This window comes from Vanessa tameamea, chromosome 8 (genome assembly GCF_037043105.1).
Source record: "Vanessa tameamea isolate UH-Manoa-2023 chromosome 8, ilVanTame1 primary haplotype, whole genome shotgun sequence".
Classification (NCBI taxonomy): Eukaryota; Metazoa; Arthropoda; class Insecta; order Lepidoptera; family Nymphalidae; genus Vanessa; species Vanessa tameamea.
Window position 1 is genome coordinate 6851582 of NC_087316.1, and position 20976 is coordinate 6872557.

General features: G+C 34.4%; 1 protein-coding gene across 1 annotated transcript in view; it reads left to right on the forward strand.

Moving 5' to 3' along the window:
* Positions 1 to 20976, forward strand: part of LOC113399940 (uncharacterized) — a 97000-nt gene that overhangs the window by 17362 nt on the left and 58662 nt on the right. Inside the window, exons 10-32 of the mRNA XM_064215681.1 lie at positions 32 to 764; positions 841 to 2013; positions 2205 to 2414; positions 2489 to 2782; positions 2866 to 5859; positions 5931 to 6596; positions 6670 to 7380; positions 7851 to 8042; positions 8119 to 8301; positions 8687 to 8818; positions 8902 to 9622; positions 9961 to 10136; positions 10224 to 11135; positions 11483 to 11620; positions 12243 to 13016; positions 13722 to 13865; positions 14056 to 14130; positions 14307 to 14384; positions 15127 to 19119; positions 19337 to 19552; positions 19731 to 19913; positions 19995 to 20195; positions 20509 to 20799. Of these exons, the coding sequence (XP_064071751.1) occupies positions 32 to 764; positions 841 to 2013; positions 2205 to 2414; positions 2489 to 2782; positions 2866 to 5859; positions 5931 to 6596; positions 6670 to 7380; positions 7851 to 8042; positions 8119 to 8301; positions 8687 to 8818; positions 8902 to 9622; positions 9961 to 10136; positions 10224 to 11135; positions 11483 to 11620; positions 12243 to 13016; positions 13722 to 13865; positions 14056 to 14130; positions 14307 to 14384; positions 15127 to 19119; positions 19337 to 19552; positions 19731 to 19913; positions 19995 to 20195; positions 20509 to 20799 (15190 nt within the window). The remainder of the gene's footprint in view (positions 1 to 31; positions 765 to 840; positions 2014 to 2204; positions 2415 to 2488; positions 2783 to 2865; positions 5860 to 5930; positions 6597 to 6669; positions 7381 to 7850; positions 8043 to 8118; positions 8302 to 8686; positions 8819 to 8901; positions 9623 to 9960; positions 10137 to 10223; positions 11136 to 11482; positions 11621 to 12242; positions 13017 to 13721; positions 13866 to 14055; positions 14131 to 14306; positions 14385 to 15126; positions 19120 to 19336; positions 19553 to 19730; positions 19914 to 19994; positions 20196 to 20508; positions 20800 to 20976) is intronic.

Below are 20976 nucleotides of genomic sequence, written 5' to 3' on the forward strand. Positions count from 1 at the left end.
TAAAACCATTTAATTGCTATATCATTTACAGGTGGACGTGAATACCTTGTGTAAATCAAATTTTGACTGCACCAATAATGCAGAATGTATAGAAAATCAATGTTTTTGTAAAGATGGTTTTGATGCCAAAGGATCAGTTTGTGTCGACATCAACGAATGCAATAATAATACTAAATGTGGAGGAAATGCAATATGCATTAATACATTGGGAAGTTATAAATGTGAATGTAATGTTGGTTTCATCGGTTCTCCACCTACAGTCACTTGTCGGGCACCCTGCGATGATGTCCAATGTGGAGAACATTCTTATTGCAAGCCAGATGGTTCTGAAGCCTTTTGTGTGTGTGAAGAAGGCTGGACATTTGACCCTAATGATATAGCTGCTGGTTGTATAGATATTAATGAATGCGATACTTCTCTTGGATTGGCAGGACGATGTGGAGTTAATGCCCAATGTTCCAATACATTAGGAAATTTCATTTGCACCTGCCCAGAAGGTTATACTGGTGATGCATATAAGGAATGTTCAGATGTAAACGAGTGTTTATCAGAAAATATATGTGGTGTAGGAGCAAATTGTATTAATCATGAAGGCTCTTTCTCGTGTGACTGCCCTGAAGGCACCATAGCAGATCCCGAGCCCACTGTAAGATGTTCGGAAATTCTCAGATGTATGTCAGATAAAGATTGTCCTGGGAATGCTATTTGTGACTCAAAAAAGAAATGCTTATGTCCAGAACCAAATATCGGAAATGAATGTAGACGTAAGTGATCAATAATGTTTTCTTTTATGCGTTATATTTGTTACTTATTTTCACTAATGTTAACTATTTTTCGTAGATCCATGTGAAACTGTCCAATGCGGAAGTAATTCAGAATGTCTCCTGAGCAATTATGAAGCTCAATGTTCATGTCAGACTGGATTTACAGGAAATCCTTTATCACCTATTGGTTGTCAAGATATTAATGAATGTGAAGTTAGTCCCTGTGCAATAGGAGCAGTGTGCATAAATTTTCCGGGTCATTTTCAATGCGAGTGTCCAGGTAATTTTAGTGGAGACCCTTATTTGAACGGATGTATTGTTAACAAGATACCTAGCAAATGTAGTCATGTAAATCCATGTCCACCCGGCGAACAATGCATTATGCATGAGGGAGAAAACGTTTGCATATGTACTCAAGGCTTTTCTCGTAATACAGAAACAGGAGAATGTGAAGATATTAACGAGTGCACGCAACTTGGAAGAACGCCATGTGGCTTAAATGCTATGTGTAAAAATTTGCCAGGTAGCTACGAATGTAAATGTCCTTCTGAATATAGTGGAAATCCATACAAACTTTGTGAAATTTGTGATGACATCAGTTGTCAATGTCAACCCCCTTACCAAATTGTGGATGGAAAATGTGTATTATCTGGTTGTTCAAGTGAGAAAAAATGTGGCAAGGGAGCTGAATGTATCATCATTGCTGACGGAGTTAGTTATTGTGCTTGTCCCGCTGGATATTCTCAAAGTGTTGATGGTACATGCGAAGATATTAATGAATGCACTTTTGGCCAACCGATGTGTGGGTTTGGGGCAGAATGTATTAACACAGTTGGATCTTATTTATGTAAATGCCCACCAGGTTATGGTAAAGATTCAATATCAGGCCACTGCAGTCTAAACCAGAAACGATGTATTAGCGACACAGATTGTTTTGCTAATGAAAAATGTATTCAACCAGGAAACTGTATTTGTCCACCTCCATTTTATTTGGATGTAACAGATGGGCAAAAATGTAAAAGCCCGTGTGAAAGATTCGTTTGTGGGATTAATGCCAAATGTACTCCTAGCGATCCCCCAAAATGTATGTGTATGTCTGGGTTCGAAGGTGATCCCTATACTGGTTGCACGAATAGAAATGAGTGTGACAGTGCTCCTTGTGCATACGGTGCTATTTGTCACGATGAAAAAGGTGGATACAAATGTAGTTGTCCACAAAATATGGCAGGAGATCCGTATAAATTGGGATGTAAGTAAATAAAATTTTTAATATCTACATATACATAAAATTACAAAGGACATTTTTGATTTTTACTTATGTCATTTTTTTGTTGGGTATATGTGTGCTCTAGGTTAAATGTAAATGAATGTATGTATTTCTAATGATCTGAAGTTATGTTAATATTTTTTTGTGATAGTAATTATTGTCAAATACTTTAGGTAATGAAGAACAAGGTAGTTTACCGAGACAATTGTGCAGTAAAAATAGTCAGTGTGCTAACAATTTGGCGTGTTTGAATCGCACTTGTGTATCTCCTTGCAAAACTGTGTCTTGTGGTCCTAATGCTTTTTGCGAAGTTGAAAATCATGCAGCTTGGTGTCGTTGCAATCCTGGATACACAAAGCCTGAAGGTGGTAAATGTATATCAGGTGAGTAATAAATAGTCTAATCATTGGATCAATTGTTGCTATTTCAGATATTTGTAATTCATGTGTTTTTAAAGGTTGTGATCACTATTCCTGCGCTCCTGCTGCACAATGTATTATATCGAAGTCAGGACCGACTTGCGTTTGTCCTGAAGGCATAGTGGGAAACCCCTTTCCTGGTGGAACTTGTAGAAGAGACATTTGCGGACCAGGAGTTCCTTGTGAAGAACCGTTGACGTGTGTAGCCGGACGATGTAGACAGCGTTGCGAAACCATTGTATGTGGAATAGGTGCATCGTGTGACGATAATAGTGGTCGATGTGTTTGTAACACATTTTTTGTAGGAAATCCAGAATTATTATGTATGCCACGTGAGTAAAATTGAATCTTAAATAATTATAGGTTATGTCTAATTTATGATACATATTTTATTATAAACAATTTTGTATTTTAGCTGTCGCTCCACCTAATTGTGAACAACGTTGCGGGGAAAATGCACATTGTGTTTATGGTCAAACAAATATATGTAAATGTGACAAAGGTTACACAGGAAATCCTTATCATAAATGCATTTCACGTAAACATATAACTTGTGCTACTACCTCTTGTGGAACAAATGCAGTTTGTCAGCAAACTAAATCGCACGTCGAATGCTTATGTCCTCCTGGTTATGTCGGTAATCCAAATTTACAGTGTATTGATATTGACGAGTGCAGGTCAAGACCTTGCGCTGAAAATGCTATTTGCATTAATACTCCAGGAAGCTATAGCTGTATTTGCAAAAGTAAATATGTTGGTAATCCATATGAATTATGCACGCTGCTTTCAATTTCTAAATGTGTAGATGGGTCTGCTTGTTTGTGTTCTAAAAATACAACATGCCCCGAAGGTTATATTTGCGAAAATTCTAAGTGCATTGATGCATGTCATTCCATAATATGTGGACCTAAGTCAATTTGTGAAGAAGGAAGATGCGTTTGTGTAACAGGTTACATTGGTAATCCAAATGATCTCATGGAAGGATGTAGGCCTGATAACAAATGTATAATTGATAATGACTGTAAAGATTCTGAAATTTGTTTTCAAATGGGAAAGAACATTCGTAAATGCGTAGATTCATGTAGTAAAATTCAATGTGGACCAAATTCTTTATGCGTCAGTGCTAACCATCAAGCTCATTGTATTTGTGCAGAAGGCTATATTGGAAAACCGAGTGACATAAAATCTGGTTGTCATTTAGAACAGAGAGAACCTGATGAAGGAGAATGTAATACTAATAGTGATTGTACAAGTCCGCTAATTTGTGTTTCTGTAGATGGAACTACTAACAAATGCGTCGACTTATGTTCTACAATAGCTTGCAGTGCAAATGAAATTTGTAAAATAATCAATTTTACAGCACGGTGTGAATGTAAGGAAGGATTTCTTTGGGATCCTGTTAATTCTATGTGTGAACAACCAACAACACCTAATTGTAAATCAGACTTTGATTGTGATGACAGTAAGTCATGCCAAAAAGACGTACTGGGAGTCAATAAATGCATAGATAACTGCTTAGTATTTACTTGCCCACAAAATTCTAAGTGTGTAACAATAAAACATAAAAGTCAATGCCAATGTTTAACAGGTTTTGTAGGCAATCCCAATGATCGTGACGGTTGTTTACCATTTGATAAAAATGAATGCTTAAATGATGCTCAGTGCAAAGAAAACGAAATATGTAAGAGTGTAGGAAATCTAAAGAAATGTATACCTGCTTGCCAACAAAAGTTGTGTGGACCAAATGCTGTATGCATTACCAATAATCATGTTGCAAAATGTCAATGTCCTTTAGGACCATTTACAGGTGATCCTGATAATTTAGACGTGGGATGTCAATCAGTCCCTTGTGTGTACAATATTGATTGTTTAGATCATGAGCTATGTAACCGTATGACGCACCAATGCATAAATGTATGTAACGAAGATAGTTGTGGAGAAAATGCAGTATGTATAGCAAGTGGCCATAAATTAAAATGTCAATGTTTAGCTGGATATCTACCAGATCCCCTACCAGAAATTAGTTGCAGAAAACTGGAATTGTGTAACCCAAATCCTTGTCATCCCTCTGCTCTTTGTGAACCACTGTTTTCAACGTATGTTTGCAAATGTCCTGTCGGTTATGAAGGTGATCCAATAAAAGAAGGATGTAGAAAACAGGGTGATTGTCCAAGAGGTGATGATGATTGCTCAAGAGAATCTACTTGCGTTGAAGGGCGATGCATCAATCCATGTGAAGGAGCTTGTGGTATCAATTCTCTTTGTAAAATTGTTGAAAGAAAAGCCATTTGCTTGTGTCCAGATGGTTATGAAAATTCACAAGACGGAAAATCGTGCAAAAAAAAAGTAGTGGCATGTATTAATGAATTGGATTGTGACGGTGATGTTTGCCATAATGGTCAATGCTTTTCAGCTTGTAAAAATTCTAGTCATTGTGATCCAGGAGACATATGTGATAAAAATTATTGTATAACCAAATGCAGTGCGCATTCGCAATGTGGAATAGGGCAGGTATGCGCTGATGGTAAATGTTTAATTGGTTGTAGAAATAACAAAGATTGTTCTAATGAAGAGTCGTGTATAAATAATAAGTGTGTAAATCCATGTCAAGCTGCACGAGCCTGTGGACCGAATGCTATTTGTACGAGAATAAATCATAGTACAAGATGTGAATGTCCTGTAGGATTTGAAGGATCACCAACGCCTCAACAAGGTTGCGTACGTAAACCATCAGCATGTGTACGAACGTCACAATGTCCTCCTGATCATATGTGTATAGGTTTCCTTTGTCAGGTTCCCTGTCAGAGTAATTCAAACTGTGCCATTGGAGAAAAATGTCACGATAACAAATGTCATAAAGTATGCCATAGTAGCAGCAACTGTTTACACGGAGAACATTGTAGTGCTGGAATATGCATTCCTGGATGCAAAAGTAATTCGGACTGTCTGGATAAACAAGTTTGTATATCTGAGGAGTGTAAATGTGACAAAGGATTTGAACTTGTTAATGGTGAATGCATAAACGTGGATGAATGTGTTAACAATCCATGTCATCCATCAGCTCAGTGTATAGATTCTGCAGGCTCCTATAAATGTATTTGTCCTACCGGAGCAATTGGTGATCCTTATAAAACAGGATGCTTGTTACCTAATCAATGTAGACAAGACAATCAATGTGAGGATTCTCTTGCTTGCATTAAAGGAAAATGTTCAAATCCTTGTCAAAATAACGTATGTGGTTATAATGCTATTTGTAAAGTCAATAAACATAGAACAACTTGTGCTTGTGAAAAGGGACACCTCGGAAATCCATTCGATAAAAATATTGGATGTTTTAAAGTTGAATGCTTGGAAGATTCAGACTGTTCTCAAGAAAAATACTGCAATTTAAAGAGCAATAAGTGTTCTGGTAAGTAAAAATTTTATTATGTTGTTATATGTACGTAGTGTAAAATATTATTAAAAATATATTATTTTCAGATAAATGCGAGGATGCTATGTGCCAGGGTGGGAATTGTAAAATTGAAAACCATAAAGTTAACTGTGTTTGTGGGACAGGATTTGTATTAGTAGGTAATACTTGTGAAGACATAAATGAGTGCCTTAAAAATCCATGTCCTCTGAATGCAGTTTGTGAAAACACGAAGGGAACGTTTATCTGTAGTTGTGTTAACGGTACTATACTGGAGATAGAAAGTGGTAATTGTAGAATCCCAGGCGAATGTTCTAATGATAACGATTGCTCTTATGAAACAAAATGTTATGATAATAATTGCATCAATCCATGTGATAAGTTAACCTGCGGTGTAAATGCTGTGTGCAATGTATTGAAACATGATCCAGTATGTGAATGTAAACCAGATAGTCAAGGCGACCCCTATAAAGAATGTTTTAAGCCCGAGTGTCTCAAAGATTCCGATTGTTCATACGAAGAAGCATGTACTAATAATATTTGTCAAAACTCATGTAGCATACCACGTGCTTGCGGTAAAAACACCAATTGCTTGTCAAGAAACCACATAGGTCACTGTTCTTGTATGTCAGGTTATACTGGTGATCCTGTTCTTGGTTGCGTACCTATTCAATATTGTTCGGACGATAGTCGATGCTCTTCGGGCACTAAATGCCTTGACAATTTATGTGTTGGTAAGTTTTTTGGTGAGATTGAATTTTATAAAGTAAAAGTACTACAATTAAAAAATAAAATTTGAATTTGCAGGTGTATGTCAAAACTCAAGGGATTGTTTCGATGATCATACTTGTATTCATGGAGCATGTAGACTGACGTGTATTTCAAATAATTCATGTCCTGATTCTTATTTTTGTGTTAATCGAATCTGCACTAAAGATATTAAATGTAATTCTGACAGTGATTGCTCTGATGACGAACAATGCGAACAGTCTAATAATGGCATTCCAAAATGCGTCAAATTATGTGAAAGCCAGCCTTGTGGTAGAAATGCTTTATGTACAGGTATAACTCATAGACCTGTATGTACATGTCAAGAGGGCTTTTTGGGAGATCCAGTAAAAGGATGTGATAAAAAAGAATGTGATAGTGATAAAGACTGCAGTGAAGATAAATATTGTGAAAATAATATGTGTAAAGTAGCATGTTTAGCTTATAACGATTGCGGTGAAAATTCAATTTGTGCTTCCGAAAATCATAAACGTATATGCTATTGTCAACCTGGATTTACTGGTGATCCGGTTAAGGGATGTACTGAAATCAATTGGTGCGAAACAAAACCGTGTGGTAATGGAGCTGAATGTATTAGTACACGAAATAGTGCAAAATGTGTCTGTCCAGAAGGAACTGTTGGAAATCCACACGAAGAAGGCTGCCGTAAAGCTTCAGAATGCCGATTCAATAGAGATTGTCCAGCGGCTGCACGTTGTACCGTTATCGATGGTGTTAGAAAATGCACCGGTTAGTAATTATAAGATATTTAAAAAATACTTTAATTTCCATAATATTTCCGAATAGTGTTTATTCATGTATTTCGGGGAATATGCCTTCAGTGCTGCAATAAAATTGATCTTATGTTCAAACGGCACCACTCTTTATTTAGTCGCTTTGCAACTACAGAATGAATAGTATATAATTGCAAAATATTTAAAACGCCGAATCGTTCTGATATTATTAGTAAAACTATGACGATCCTTGTAAATATTAAGACAAATATCGTTTTTTTATCATCTTTTAGTAAGTAATGTTCTATTTAAATAAAAACAAAACGCAATGATGGCCGATTTGTCTAATATGTTTATTATTGGTTTTATTAATATTTAGATATAACCATATAAAAGCATATGCACATTAGATTTGTAATTGGTTTAACAGTTTTACAAAAGTAAAAACACACATCGTGCTTTTATTTAATTAATATATATTTTTAGATGCTTGCGATAATATTAAATGTGGAAACAATGCTGAATGTATTGCCGCTAGACATTCAGGTCAATGCAAATGCAAAGAGGGATACGTAGGAAATAGCGCCATTGGAAAAGGCTGTCATCTTCGTGAAATAACGTGTAAAAATAAAACTGATTGCTCTGATGAACAATATTGTCACAAAGGAATATGCCAAGGTAAATTATAAAATATTAAAAAAAAAAATTATCGGTTTGCAGGGAAAAGTAATTTATTTTAATGCTTTTGTTTCAGGTCTATGTATAATTGATGAAGAATGTGATTCAAGTGAAAAATGTTATAACGGCCAATGTTTAAATCCTTGTCAAATGGAAAAGACTTGCGGTATGAATGCTATTTGTCGTACCGAAAATCATGTCGTACAGTGCAATTGCCCTAACAGTTTTACTGGGAACCAAGACGTCGAATGTGTGAGGAGTAAGTATTTTATTTTTTATCTTTATAATTTTGTGGTGTTTCACATTTTGGTTATGTAAACATTATAACTGCCTAAGCTTTATTAATTATCAGGCTATAACTTCCAAACGAATTGTACTTAGAATTCATTTAAAACGAATTATTAGTTAAATCAACGCAGTATGGCGCTGTATTTTTTTTCTAATTTTAATATAGTATTATCACTTCAGCCACATAATCTTATCCTCTGATACTATTAAATGTTGTTACCGGTTTTAACGGATATATGCCAAAATCCTTACGAAATGGGTCTATCGACTGATCTGGCATCGTTGGTCTTGAACAATGTTACTACGATAAGACTTAGCCAGATGATTGAAATTATTATCAAGCTTAATTTTTTTAGTTCCAAGGCTATGTGGTCTGGCAGGAGAATGTGAAGATGGCTACGTTTGCAAAGATTCCGCTTGCGTTCCTCGGTGTAATCAAAACGAAGAATGTGCACTTAACGAAAGATGCTCTCAAGAAAATTGTTTGTGTAAGTATATACTAGTAATATTTTTGTATGTTGTACTTGCATTTAACACATAAACTAAAATTAAAATATATATATTGTTTTAGTAACATGTCGTGTCGATAACGATTGCTTTCTCGGCCATATATGTTTATCGAACAGCTGTCGATATGGATGTAGACAGGATGATGACTGTAGGCAAGATGAAGTGTGCAAAAATAATTATTGTAAAAACCCTTGCGCTAATGATATTGATCCTTGTGGCCCGAATGCATATTGTTCAGTCATTGATCGAAAAGCTATATGCTCATGCTCAGAAGGCCTAATACCAAATCCAACGCCCAATATTGGCTGTGTTCGTACTCCATCTCTTTTATGTGAAATACATACTGACTGTGAAGAAGGTTGGAGGTGTGAAGATCATAGATGTCGACCAGCCTGTACATTAGATGGATCAGAATGCTTAGAAGGAGAAAGGTGCAACTCAGGCGTGTGTCGATACGCTTGCACTTCAGATGCACACTGTTCTGATGATGAGGTTTGTGATGGACGAGTTTGCGTAACTGGTTGTAGATCTAACTTACACTGTCCCAGTAATCTTGCTTGCATATCAGGACAGTGCTTAGATCCATGCACAGAGCCAGGCACTTGTGGAGCCAATGCTCTTTGCACAACTAAAGATCATCTCCCCATATGCACTTGTCCGCAATACTTAGACGGTGATCCGAAAATGGTTTGTAAACGAGTAACAACTGCTTGTGATATTAATAAAAACTGCCCCGATGGATTTAATTGTTATGGCGATGCATGTTATCCATCGTGTAGAAGGTACGAATAAACTTTACTATGTTTATCTTTCCATTATAAAAATATCAGTGTTATTTTTGTACTATTATATATTTCAATATACCCCTTGGACCATAACCCTTGGACTAATGTTGGTCCCATTCTAAAGATTCACTCTTATTTGGAGTTAAAAATAAGAATATTATTATTTCTTTAAAACTATCTGTGATTTTTAAAATAAAATAAGTGTCTCAAAACTTATATAACTTATGTAAAAATTACAATTATTTAAGCCATGAAGTACGTTATTTTAACTACAACTCTGTTCATTCTCACCAGACACCAAAACGATATTTTTTATCAATTACAAATTTTTACAGAGACAATATCTGCTTGTCGAATGAAAAATGTATTCGAGGAATATGTCGACTAATTTGCAACAGTGATGATGGGTGCAGCGCAGGACACATTTGTGAAAACAGAATTTGTAAGCAAGGCTGCCGCGATGATAATGCATGCGATAATAACGAAGCATGTCTAAAAGGACAATGTAAAGGTAGAAAAAATATATTATTTTGGAATGATTTTATTGTTTATAGTCTTATTTGTGTTGTTACTGATAAAAAATTGTGTATTTTTGTAGATCCTTGCGTTAACAACGCAGCTTGTGGTATTTGTTCAGAGTGTAAAGTAGTAAATCATCGAACAATATGCAGTTGTTCAAATAACTATACAGGTAACCCACTCGTGGAGTGTAAGAGAAAACCAGTGCAATGTGATGGCTTTTGCCCATGTGATGAGAGCGGTTATTGTATATCACTGTGCGAAGATAACTCAGATTGTAGCTGCGGGGAAAAATGTTACAACGGCGGTTGCAGGTCTCTATGCTCAAGCAGAAATAAATGTCCTGAAAGACAAATATGCATGCAAGGACTTTGTGTACCTGGTTGTAATAATAATCGAGATTGTGGTGACGACATGGTCTGTTCTTCAAAACAATGTGTTGCAGTTTGTCAAGACAGTTCATGTGGCAAAAATGCTATTTGCTTGGCTAATAGACACCGAGCTGTTTGTAGTTGCCCTAGTGGCTTCTCCGGCGACCCAGAACAAGCATGTAAAGCTTACGAATGTATGAAGAATGAAGAGTGTGGATCGGATGAGGAATGTACTGATGAAGGGAAATGTAAGAACGTTTGTTTAAGTGCTTGTGGATCAAATGCGATATGTCGTTCAGTGCATAGAGTACCTAAATGTTCTTGTCCACCAAATTATGTAGGCAATCCGAGAATAGAATGTTCTAAACCTGCAGCTGGAAGTTGTCTACGTAACCCTTGTGGTATAAATGCCCGTTGCCGTGATCTGGACGATGGAGATTATGAGTGCACGTGTCCTCCAGGATGCGCCGGTAGCCCACAAAAACAATGTTTCTGTGGTGCTATGACGCCTTGCGCGCGTAAATCATGTGGTACAAATGCTCAATGTCGTATAGGAGAACAAGGGGAACCAGTATGCTTCTGTCCTCGTATTTACCCTAATGGAGACCCAAATATTGAGTGTAAGTTTTTTATAAACAATTTTAAATATCGTATTAATTTTTAATTACAAAAAACTTGTTATATTACAATTAAAAGTATTATACAAGTAAAGTAAAATAACCGCCAGTAGGTGTCCCACAGCTGGACAAAGGCCTCATCTCCCTTTTGAGGACAAGGTTTTGTGCTATCAATCATAAATATCATATAATTACTTCTCATTAAAACATATAAATGCCAGGTATAGTTGCATACATTGGTCAATTAATGTCACGAATAAATTTACCATCGAAATTAAGTAAGCTACTTTTCTCAACATTGACTAAAGAATATTCAATGAAACCCGTTAATATTTTGTATTCATTTATAGGTGCTAAAGAACCTAGCGTTGTCGATTGTCGAACGACGTTTTGTGGAATTAACGGGGAATGCTTAAGAGAAGGCGCTGAATTTGTATGTCGTTGCATTCCCGGCACAGAAGGACAGGCAGATGTCGAATGTCACACCAGTAAGTAAACCACACAGTTCGTACTTCATAAATCTCGACACTTGTATAAATGCACGATAAGGGTATTTCTTCATAACAAATAGGAATTTTTGATACAAGATATCTTTATATGTATCTGAAAAATAATAATGATTCAATTTTTTGTAAATATGAAATAGATTTTAATAAGATGACTTAGGCTTTTTGTGACATATTTGAAATTGTTACCAAGATTTCAAAACTTCTTTAAATATAATGTTTTTTAAACAATTCAAATAAGTTTTCTTTGTGATAATAGTCCATTGTTGTAAAAGTTAATTTTCAAAAGCACAAGTTTTTTAATTAAATTGTACAGATATGTATTTTATATTTATAATTGTAACTACATATGTGTACAAATAAAAATAGGTCATATTTTATTTTTACATTAGTGGAAGCATTCTCACCGTTCGTGCTTTATTACAGTCAGTAACATTTTGTTCGGCTTCATGTACATATGGCTTGTATTATAATATAACGTTATATACTTCTGATCATAAACCCTCAATTATAAAAAGCATGCACTGTCTCGTGAGAAAGTTTCCTCTTCGTGGCTGAAGGTACAGCTCTTTCGACTCTGCTTTCTTCTTTCACATCTTCCTAGGTATCGAATGCACGAGTGATAAAGATTGTCCAGTAGACAAAGCGTGTTTGAGCTTACGTTGCGTCGACCCTTGCACGATACGCGGTGTTTGTGGAGAGGATGCCCTCTGCGTGTCCGTGATGCATCGTGCCCAGTGTTCGTGCCCACAGTGTTACGTGGGCCAGCCACGTCTATCCTGTCGGCTAGATCCTAGTTGCAAACCTACAGCCGACACAAACATTACTTTCACTTGTTCCGATACAAAACCATGTCCGTCAAAGTTGGCATGTGATATGGCGACTAATGAATGTCGAAACCCGTGCATAGACTACCAAAATTGTCGGAGAAATCAAAAATGTGAAGTCAGGAATCACAAACCTGTTTGTGTTTGTCGAAATGGATTCGCTCTTAATGAAAGGGGAGAACTAACTTGCGCACCGGAACACGCTGAATGTACAAGAGATGAACAATGTCCGTCTAATGCTGCATGCCGAGATTCTAAATGTGTGAATCCTTGCTTAGCATCTAAAGAGTCTATTTGTCCGAGAGGAAAACAGTGTGATGTGGTAGAGCATCGGGCAGTATGTATATGTGTTGAAGATTGTCACCCTACAGTGTCCATATGCCTTAGAGATAATGGATGCCCTCAAAATTTAGCGTGCATGAACTTCCAATGTAAAGATCCATGTAAAGATGCTTGTGGTGACGCCCCTTGTTCAGTTGAAGATCATCACCCCGTATGCAAGTTTTGTCCTAGTGGATTCATACACGATGAAAAGCATGGCTGCATTAAAGGTAATTCTGCGTTAACAGAAAGTTAAAGTATTACAGTATTATTAGTATATTATCTTCTCAAAGAATCTTATTAATTTTGTTCTTCACATTCCAGGAAAAACGAAATAGTATACTTTATGACTTCATCCGGCTCTCTCTATTTTCTTTATTTCTTTTTTCTAGCATGACCATTTTTCTTTTTCAACAGTTGAATTCTTCTAGATCAGGTAGATTAAAGCATGTTATTTCTTATCTGTGTACATACTACATATTCATGAGAGTGTAAGTCTCTCTTGAACATATCGGTGATGGTTGCGCTTGGGTAACTATAACGCTTTCAGTGCTTTGGTATAAACTAAAAATGCAAAAAACTGCCACGAGACAGAGTTTGCAAAGTTCAAAATGCCTTTATTTTATACTTTTATAATTAGATCATATTTTTTATTATGTATATGATATATTATATTAAAAGAATGAAATTTATTTATATACATATAAGCAACACAATAAACTATCGGTAGAAACTTTGTTGCTTTACCTCTTTTGCCTACTATGCACAAAACGTTCATATTTTGTGTAATATAAATTTGTTATCGTATTTCAAAACATACCGCCACTGGATATAATAAAATGTGAACCTAAGCACGTGTATTACACGTATGATCTAGATTTTAGGAGTTGAGGTATATGTGATTTCTCTTAGTGACACTCAGTTGGATTTCGCAGCGTTAGAGTGCGGTGCGCACGAGCAGTGTGCGGCGGGTCTGGCGTGCATAGGCGGGCGGTGCGCAGACCCTTGCGCGAGTGGCGGTCCGTGCACGCGCGGACAACACTGCGCTGTCGTTGACCATCAACCTGTTTGCTCAAAGGGTATTTTTTTTTTCGGATAGCAATGACAAGTATTAAAATTAGACTTATTGTGAAAAAAGAGTGCTAATGTATTCTCTTATCTTAATTTGTAGTATAAGTCAAATGGTTGACTTTGTAATTAATTCATGAGAAAATTTAATTTATTTTAACAAAATTTAACGTCATTGAGATTTACAATTTTGTATTACAGTCTGTCAATGTCAAACCACTTCGGACTGCGCCAGGTATCCAAATACAAAGTGTGATGGATGCGTTTGTGTACGAGGTAAAATTAGCGTTTATAGTTATTTTAATTGCAATAATATTAAAGCGATTAATAATGTATTATGACTAAGTATTTAGACGAAGTTTAGATAATATTTTACTATTTTCTTCCTCAAATTCCAATTAAAATTGAGTTTAAAATTAATACTGAATATAAAATCATATTTATTTTAACAGATCAAAAACCAATCACAAATTGCGCACATTGTCGACCGGGAGTTCCTTGTGACCCTTTTTCCGGAGCGTGCATGGAGAGTGAGTAATAATTTAAAAAATATATAATGCTAATATTTATTTAATATGCTAATGTATGCCTGATATGACATAGCTAACCTTTATTTTTAATTTAATAAAGTCCACGTACAGGATCTTATATAAACCTTTTACTTACATTATATTTCCACGTGATGTGTGTCACAGACTACTACTATAAAGCTGGGAAGTCTGTAAATACTTTATACATTGTGAATAGCAAAACTAACTCCAAATAAACTGGTTGTTGCTATGAACAGCGTACCATTTGTCCGATAAAACGCCACAAAATACTGGTTATGTTCTCTCGGCAGACCCGAAAAACAATATTATATTTTCTGTCTTTTATATTTTCAGAGTAGAATTAGTATCACGGAATCTTTGACATGATCTGTTGTAGAGCCAGATGTTCAATAAGACTCATATTATTTTAGGCTTAAGAAGCAGCCTTTTTATAAATACTTTATCTTTTATATATCTATTTAGTTTCATCATCAACATCAAAACGTCTCTTAAGCCTAATTTTTTCTTTCTTTATTAGTCTTTCCTTTACTTTGTCTCACTTTGTGTGCTTGAAATATCTATTATTGAAATGATATGAAATATTTATTTACTTTAAATAATCATAACGTATATATACATATTAGTTATTTGATGTTGTTTTAAAATTAAAAAATTTGAAGTGCTTATTGTATTAGTGTATAAAAAACAAAAAATTAACAAGATATTCCTTTCCAATTAACAGATGATCGACCTCTAAATGTCCCACTAACAGAAACGAACTCCAATATAATTACTTCAACTACTATCAAATTTAAAGACTATACTGACCATGACAGTGTAACGAACATTGATAACTTTATTGATACCACTTCCAGTGCTAATACTGTAGGGGACAACTTTTCAACTGAAAACTCTTTAAAAGATTTTATGATCCCTACCCATTCTACAGAAAATTTAAGTACAACGTCTAAATATGTTGATTCCGAGATCTTTATTTCAACTCCTGATTCGACTATTGAAACTTCGTCATATTATCAAACAGAGAAAACACTATTAACCATAACTGATTCGTATAGCTATAACAAAAATACCGATCAAGGTTTACATTATATTGGTTTCGAAGATCAACAAATCAAAGACATCACTACTCTGGGACCTACATCTAGTTCTGATTCTTATGATTCATATACAACTGATTCTGTAAAAAATGAAAACACTTTTATACATTTAATGTCAAATCAAGATAAAGAATTTAAGACAACGTTAGATTATGAGGAACTCATACAAAGCAGCAGTACAATACACACAGAAAGTACTGTTAAACCTCAATTAAAAAGAACAGAAACAAGTGGCTCACAGAAACAAGTGCATGAAAATAAAAATACTAAGACACCAGAAAATCAAAGAAATTTACATAAAAACTACACAGATAATTTAATAACTGTAGCTAAAAGTAGTACCCCCAAATTACAAACAACAATAAATATATATAATAACAACACGGAAAAAACTATAATTTTTTCCCAAGATGTATCAAGTCAGAATGAAATAACAACTACTCAAGGTACGACAGAATCCATAACAGTTGCCAACTTTATAGAAAATACTCAATCAGCGTTAAATAAATTAAATTTGACAAAATCAACCATCTCGATAGATTTATTTAAAGATAGTACAGATTTTGAATTTGCTGAATCAACGACGAAAACATCTGAACCACAAAATACAAATAAACATGTAATTCAAAATGAATCTACTCCTGACATAGTACAAGTGTTCCGAACTGAGTTTGATACATCAACACAAAAATTTGAAACATCAACATTTTCTGATACGATTGAAATGAATAAATCAACGGTTACTTCATTAGAAAAGAACATACCATTTAATAAGGACGACGAAGAAACAACAGTGACTACTGAAATGTCTGTAATTGGTGATTCTCAAACAACGAAGTCTGATAGAGTCACTACAGTAACCAAAATTACTAGTATTGCCAGTACCTATGATCTTTATGGCCATACAATTATTGATTCTACTAGAACAACTACTCAAAAAATGGAAAACGATTTAACACAAGCCACTGATAGAGCAAAAGAATCTATAACAAGTAATGATTTGTTAGATCGTAAAACTTTTTTGACAGAAGAATATTCAAAAGGAGGATCAACTCCGAGTTATCTGGATTCAACTATAACCGCTAACCAAGAAATAATTACAGAGGAACATTCAAAATTAAATGATTTAAGGATAACAACTACAGATATATTAAATTCACGGACAGAATCTACGATTGAACAGAATGAAACTACAGATGTAAATAATGATTACACAAAAATATTGGAACAAAATGAAACAGCAACAAAAGCTTCTTCAAGTTCTGAAATACACACAAATACTGAAAGTTATGAATATTCTACGATATTTCTAAAAGAAAACACAGAGAAAAGTAAATCAACAAAAATCCCACATTTTGATCATACAAAATATAAAAGCGAGGAAACAGTTACGCAATATGATAACTTAGATTATAAAACGGCAACTGAATTTTATTCTAGTACAACAAATAAAAGTAACAACGAGGATTCTCTTACTCGATCGTATACCAAACCTATTATGGATAATAATTTAAGTACAACTGCAAGTACTGTAAGAGACACTAATAAATCTCATTTAGAGGAATTTACAACAGAGGATAAAGACTCCGTTACCGAAAATGTTAACATATTTAACTATACCACAGCTTCGCTGTCATATGATTTTGGTACTGATCAAAATACCGTTTCAACGCAGTATTCTTCACACAATTTTGAAACTAGTACAATATCTCCAAAAGATGAATTGACCACAACTTCACAATCTGAATATAGTGAAAATACTTCCATGTATCAAACATTGAATGATCTGGACAGAAACCCTCTGATAACAACTATATCAACCCCTCGAGAAATGACTCAGGTCTCAACTCGAGATAATATCCAAACTCAAACAACAACAAATACTGATATTAAAATAACAGAAAATATATCTTTTAATTATTTCGATTCTAGTAATCCTGTCCAAAAAGAATATTTAGAAAAAAATGATAAAATTTATCCTACAACAGAGACCATTTCTGACATTTTACATTTTAACCATTATACTATGGCTCAAACTACAGAAAGTCAAACTTTATCTTATCAAGATATAACACCTTACACAGAATCATCAAATATACCCATTGAGTCTACAAAAAGTCAAAATAATGATTATATTTTTAAAGATAATTCGGAGACATCGGCATTTCAGCCTGCTGAAATTATAACAACAACAAACACATTTGACACTACATATTACGAAGAAAATGAATTCCAAACAACTCAACAGAATAAAAACTCTATGGTATCAACAGAAAAAAGTCTTATAAAAGATTCATCAACGCAAAAAAATTACGATTTGTTTACTTTATCAACTATCGATACATTAATAGAAACTAAAGATTTTTTTAGTAACGAAGATTCAATTCAAGATAAGCCGGTTATAACAGAAACACCGGTGGTAGATATATCAGGCACAACGACTGAACATTATATAGAAGAAATAACTAAAACAACACTAGTAGAAAATGAAAGTACCGAATCCACGTTAGCCAATGAAATCAAGGATACTAAAATAATTAACAAACAATATGAAAGTATAGATATGTCGTCAACAATTTTACCATTAGAAGCAGGTAGTACAACAAATAGTAACGAAGGTACTTTTACGACACTCTCTAAAACTATTGAAATTGATGATACTTTAGTAAATGAATTCAAAGAAACTGTAACAGAAAAATCCTTAACCACATTATCTTTATCAGAAAAAAATAGACCTCTTAATCTAAATATAGATTCTATTAGTACATATGAAAAAATATATACTACAGTGGCATATAATGCTGATACTGATATAAAACTAACTACTGATTTTGAAAGCCCCAATTATAATGATTTGACTATAGCAGCAAGTACAGAAAATGTCATAAACTCGAGTAAAGACAAAAAAAAATTAAATAAAAATACATTTATAACACAAACTAAAGTATATGATTCGACTTCGCCGTCCTCGACCATATTAGAAAACGAGCCATCGAATAATATGAAGAACGATATAGACACTACGTTGGCAAATACACTGTTTATTACAGAATCTGTAGAAATGAAAAATGTTGGTGAGTCAAGTGAAAGTAATATGTTGTTAACATCAACAGCAAAACCTACTTTGAATAAGTGGTTTTGGAGTACGATAAAAACAAACGAGGACAAAGAAGTTGCAGATACGTCAACATTACAATCGACTACCAACGATTACATCGCTACTAGTACGGAAAATACATCCGAGGACGTATTAAGGACACAAACAGAATCTACTAATAATGATCAAAATGGAAAACAGTATCCATCAACAGTGTCCGCTATGTCGAGTACGTCCTTAGACAATTTGTCGTCGCGAAGAAAAGATATAGATATTTCTGCTTGGACTGATTCTACTCCTTACTTTGATTTGACTGTGACTGAGACTGTAACTGACATTCAAATTAACAATCAATGTAAATCAAACATTCACTGTCCCACCGACAAGTTCTGCTTTGTTGGAGTTTGCCAGAACCCATGTGAAGTGCGAAACCCGTGTTCAAAGAGTGCTTCCTGTAAAGTTGTGAACCATGACGCTGTTTGTGCTTGCAATGATGCAGCCGAACACTACTGTGGGAAAGGTATGGTAGAAATGACATCAATAATCTTCATTATAATTTTGTTAGGTATCTGTAAGGGTCATTTTAAGAAATATATTTTTTAATATGACAACAGTATTACGGTTGTTTTATCGGACAAATGTAAAGTTCTATTTTAATTTACATACCTTGTACATAAACTAATTTATAACGATCGAATATAACATACTAATTTCATATTTAACGTATAATATAATAGAATCACCCGGGACACTCAAAACACCAGAACCTTGTCATTCTGATCGAGACTGTATAGAAACAGAAGCCTGCTTTATGGGACTATGTCAAAATCCTTGCGAATTTGACAATGTTTGTGGTATTGAAGCCAAATGTCATCCGGTTAAACAAAGGCCAATGTGCTCCTGTCCGGCAGGATATGATGGTGATCCAGCTGTTAAATGCTCACCCACCACATGTAAGTGTTAGGGCTAATATAACGTTGTTTTTTTTTGTAATATACTAAACCTATCAAAAACAAAGGTACATGAAATTAATTACCTATTGTATATAACAAAATAATAATATGTAAAATATATTAATATTAAATATTGCACGAATTTGTATTATACATTATACTTTTCACTTTTACTCAGCTGGTTGCACTCGAAATGAAGATTGTCACTTGACTGAAGCTTGTATAAATAGTGCATGTCAATATCCATGTTCCATACACAACCCATGTGCACAAAATGCAGTCTGTATAAATACAAACCATGGCTCAGATTGTAGTTGTGCAGAAGGATATCAAGGAAACGGATATATTGGATGCGTACCGGGTAAGTCAATGTATAAATTAAATCTTCATTAAATTATATGGCACTGTGGAATTTCATTATTCATTAAATATTTTGTTTTAGTTGTTGACTCTCATGCAGTATGTCAATATAACGAAGATTGTCCACCAGAATTGCTATGTGATAGGTTAAACAGAGTTTGTATTAATCCGTGTGCCGTAAATAAGTGTGGAGATAATGCTGAATGCTTCCCTGCAAATCATGGAATACAATGCGAATGTTTTGCAGGCTTTACTGGTAATCCATTCCTAGAATGCTATCAAGGTGAGCATAGTTCTTTGAAATACTTTCATATTTTAATCGCACAAACTGAAGTTTTGGCAATCTAAGCAACGGTTAATATTGCTTATAGCTACCGGGCCCATTTGCCTGTTCTATAAAAAAGTGTAATTTATTTACCATGAAAGTTTTTCATTAATTCATAGTTTTTGGAGGCGCTATTATTATTATCTTACGTTTTACTTCCATTTTAAGTCATTTAAGAAAACTTTGAAATAATAATATTCTCATTAATATATATAATATATTGATATATGAAGTAGTTATTGTGCATATAAATACTAGTTTGATCTTTCAGTTCAAGGTTGTCGATCTGATAATGAATGTTCAAATTCAGAGGCGTGTATTAATGGAAAATGCGAGTCGCCTTGTAGATGTGGAACAAATGCAATTTGTGACGTTCTAAATCATCGTGCTTCTTGTAAATGCTTAGGTGGTTATACTGGAAACCCAATGTTAAGTTGTGAACCCCCTTCGAACCCTTGTTCTCCAAACCCATGTGGTATAAATGCACTTTGCGAAAATGATAATGGCAATCCAATCTGCTTTTGTCCTAAGGGTCTTACCGGCAACCCTTTCAAGAATTGTAGTAAGTATTTTACAAATAATTAGTTACGATCAATTCAAATATGTTTTTCTTTCTCTGAATTACTGAGGGACTTCATTTCGTTAAATTAAAAATAATCATTTTTGACACATTTTTCTGGGAACCTGTAAATTTTAAGTATTTTTTTTGGTAATTTATGAATGTAACTTTACTATTACC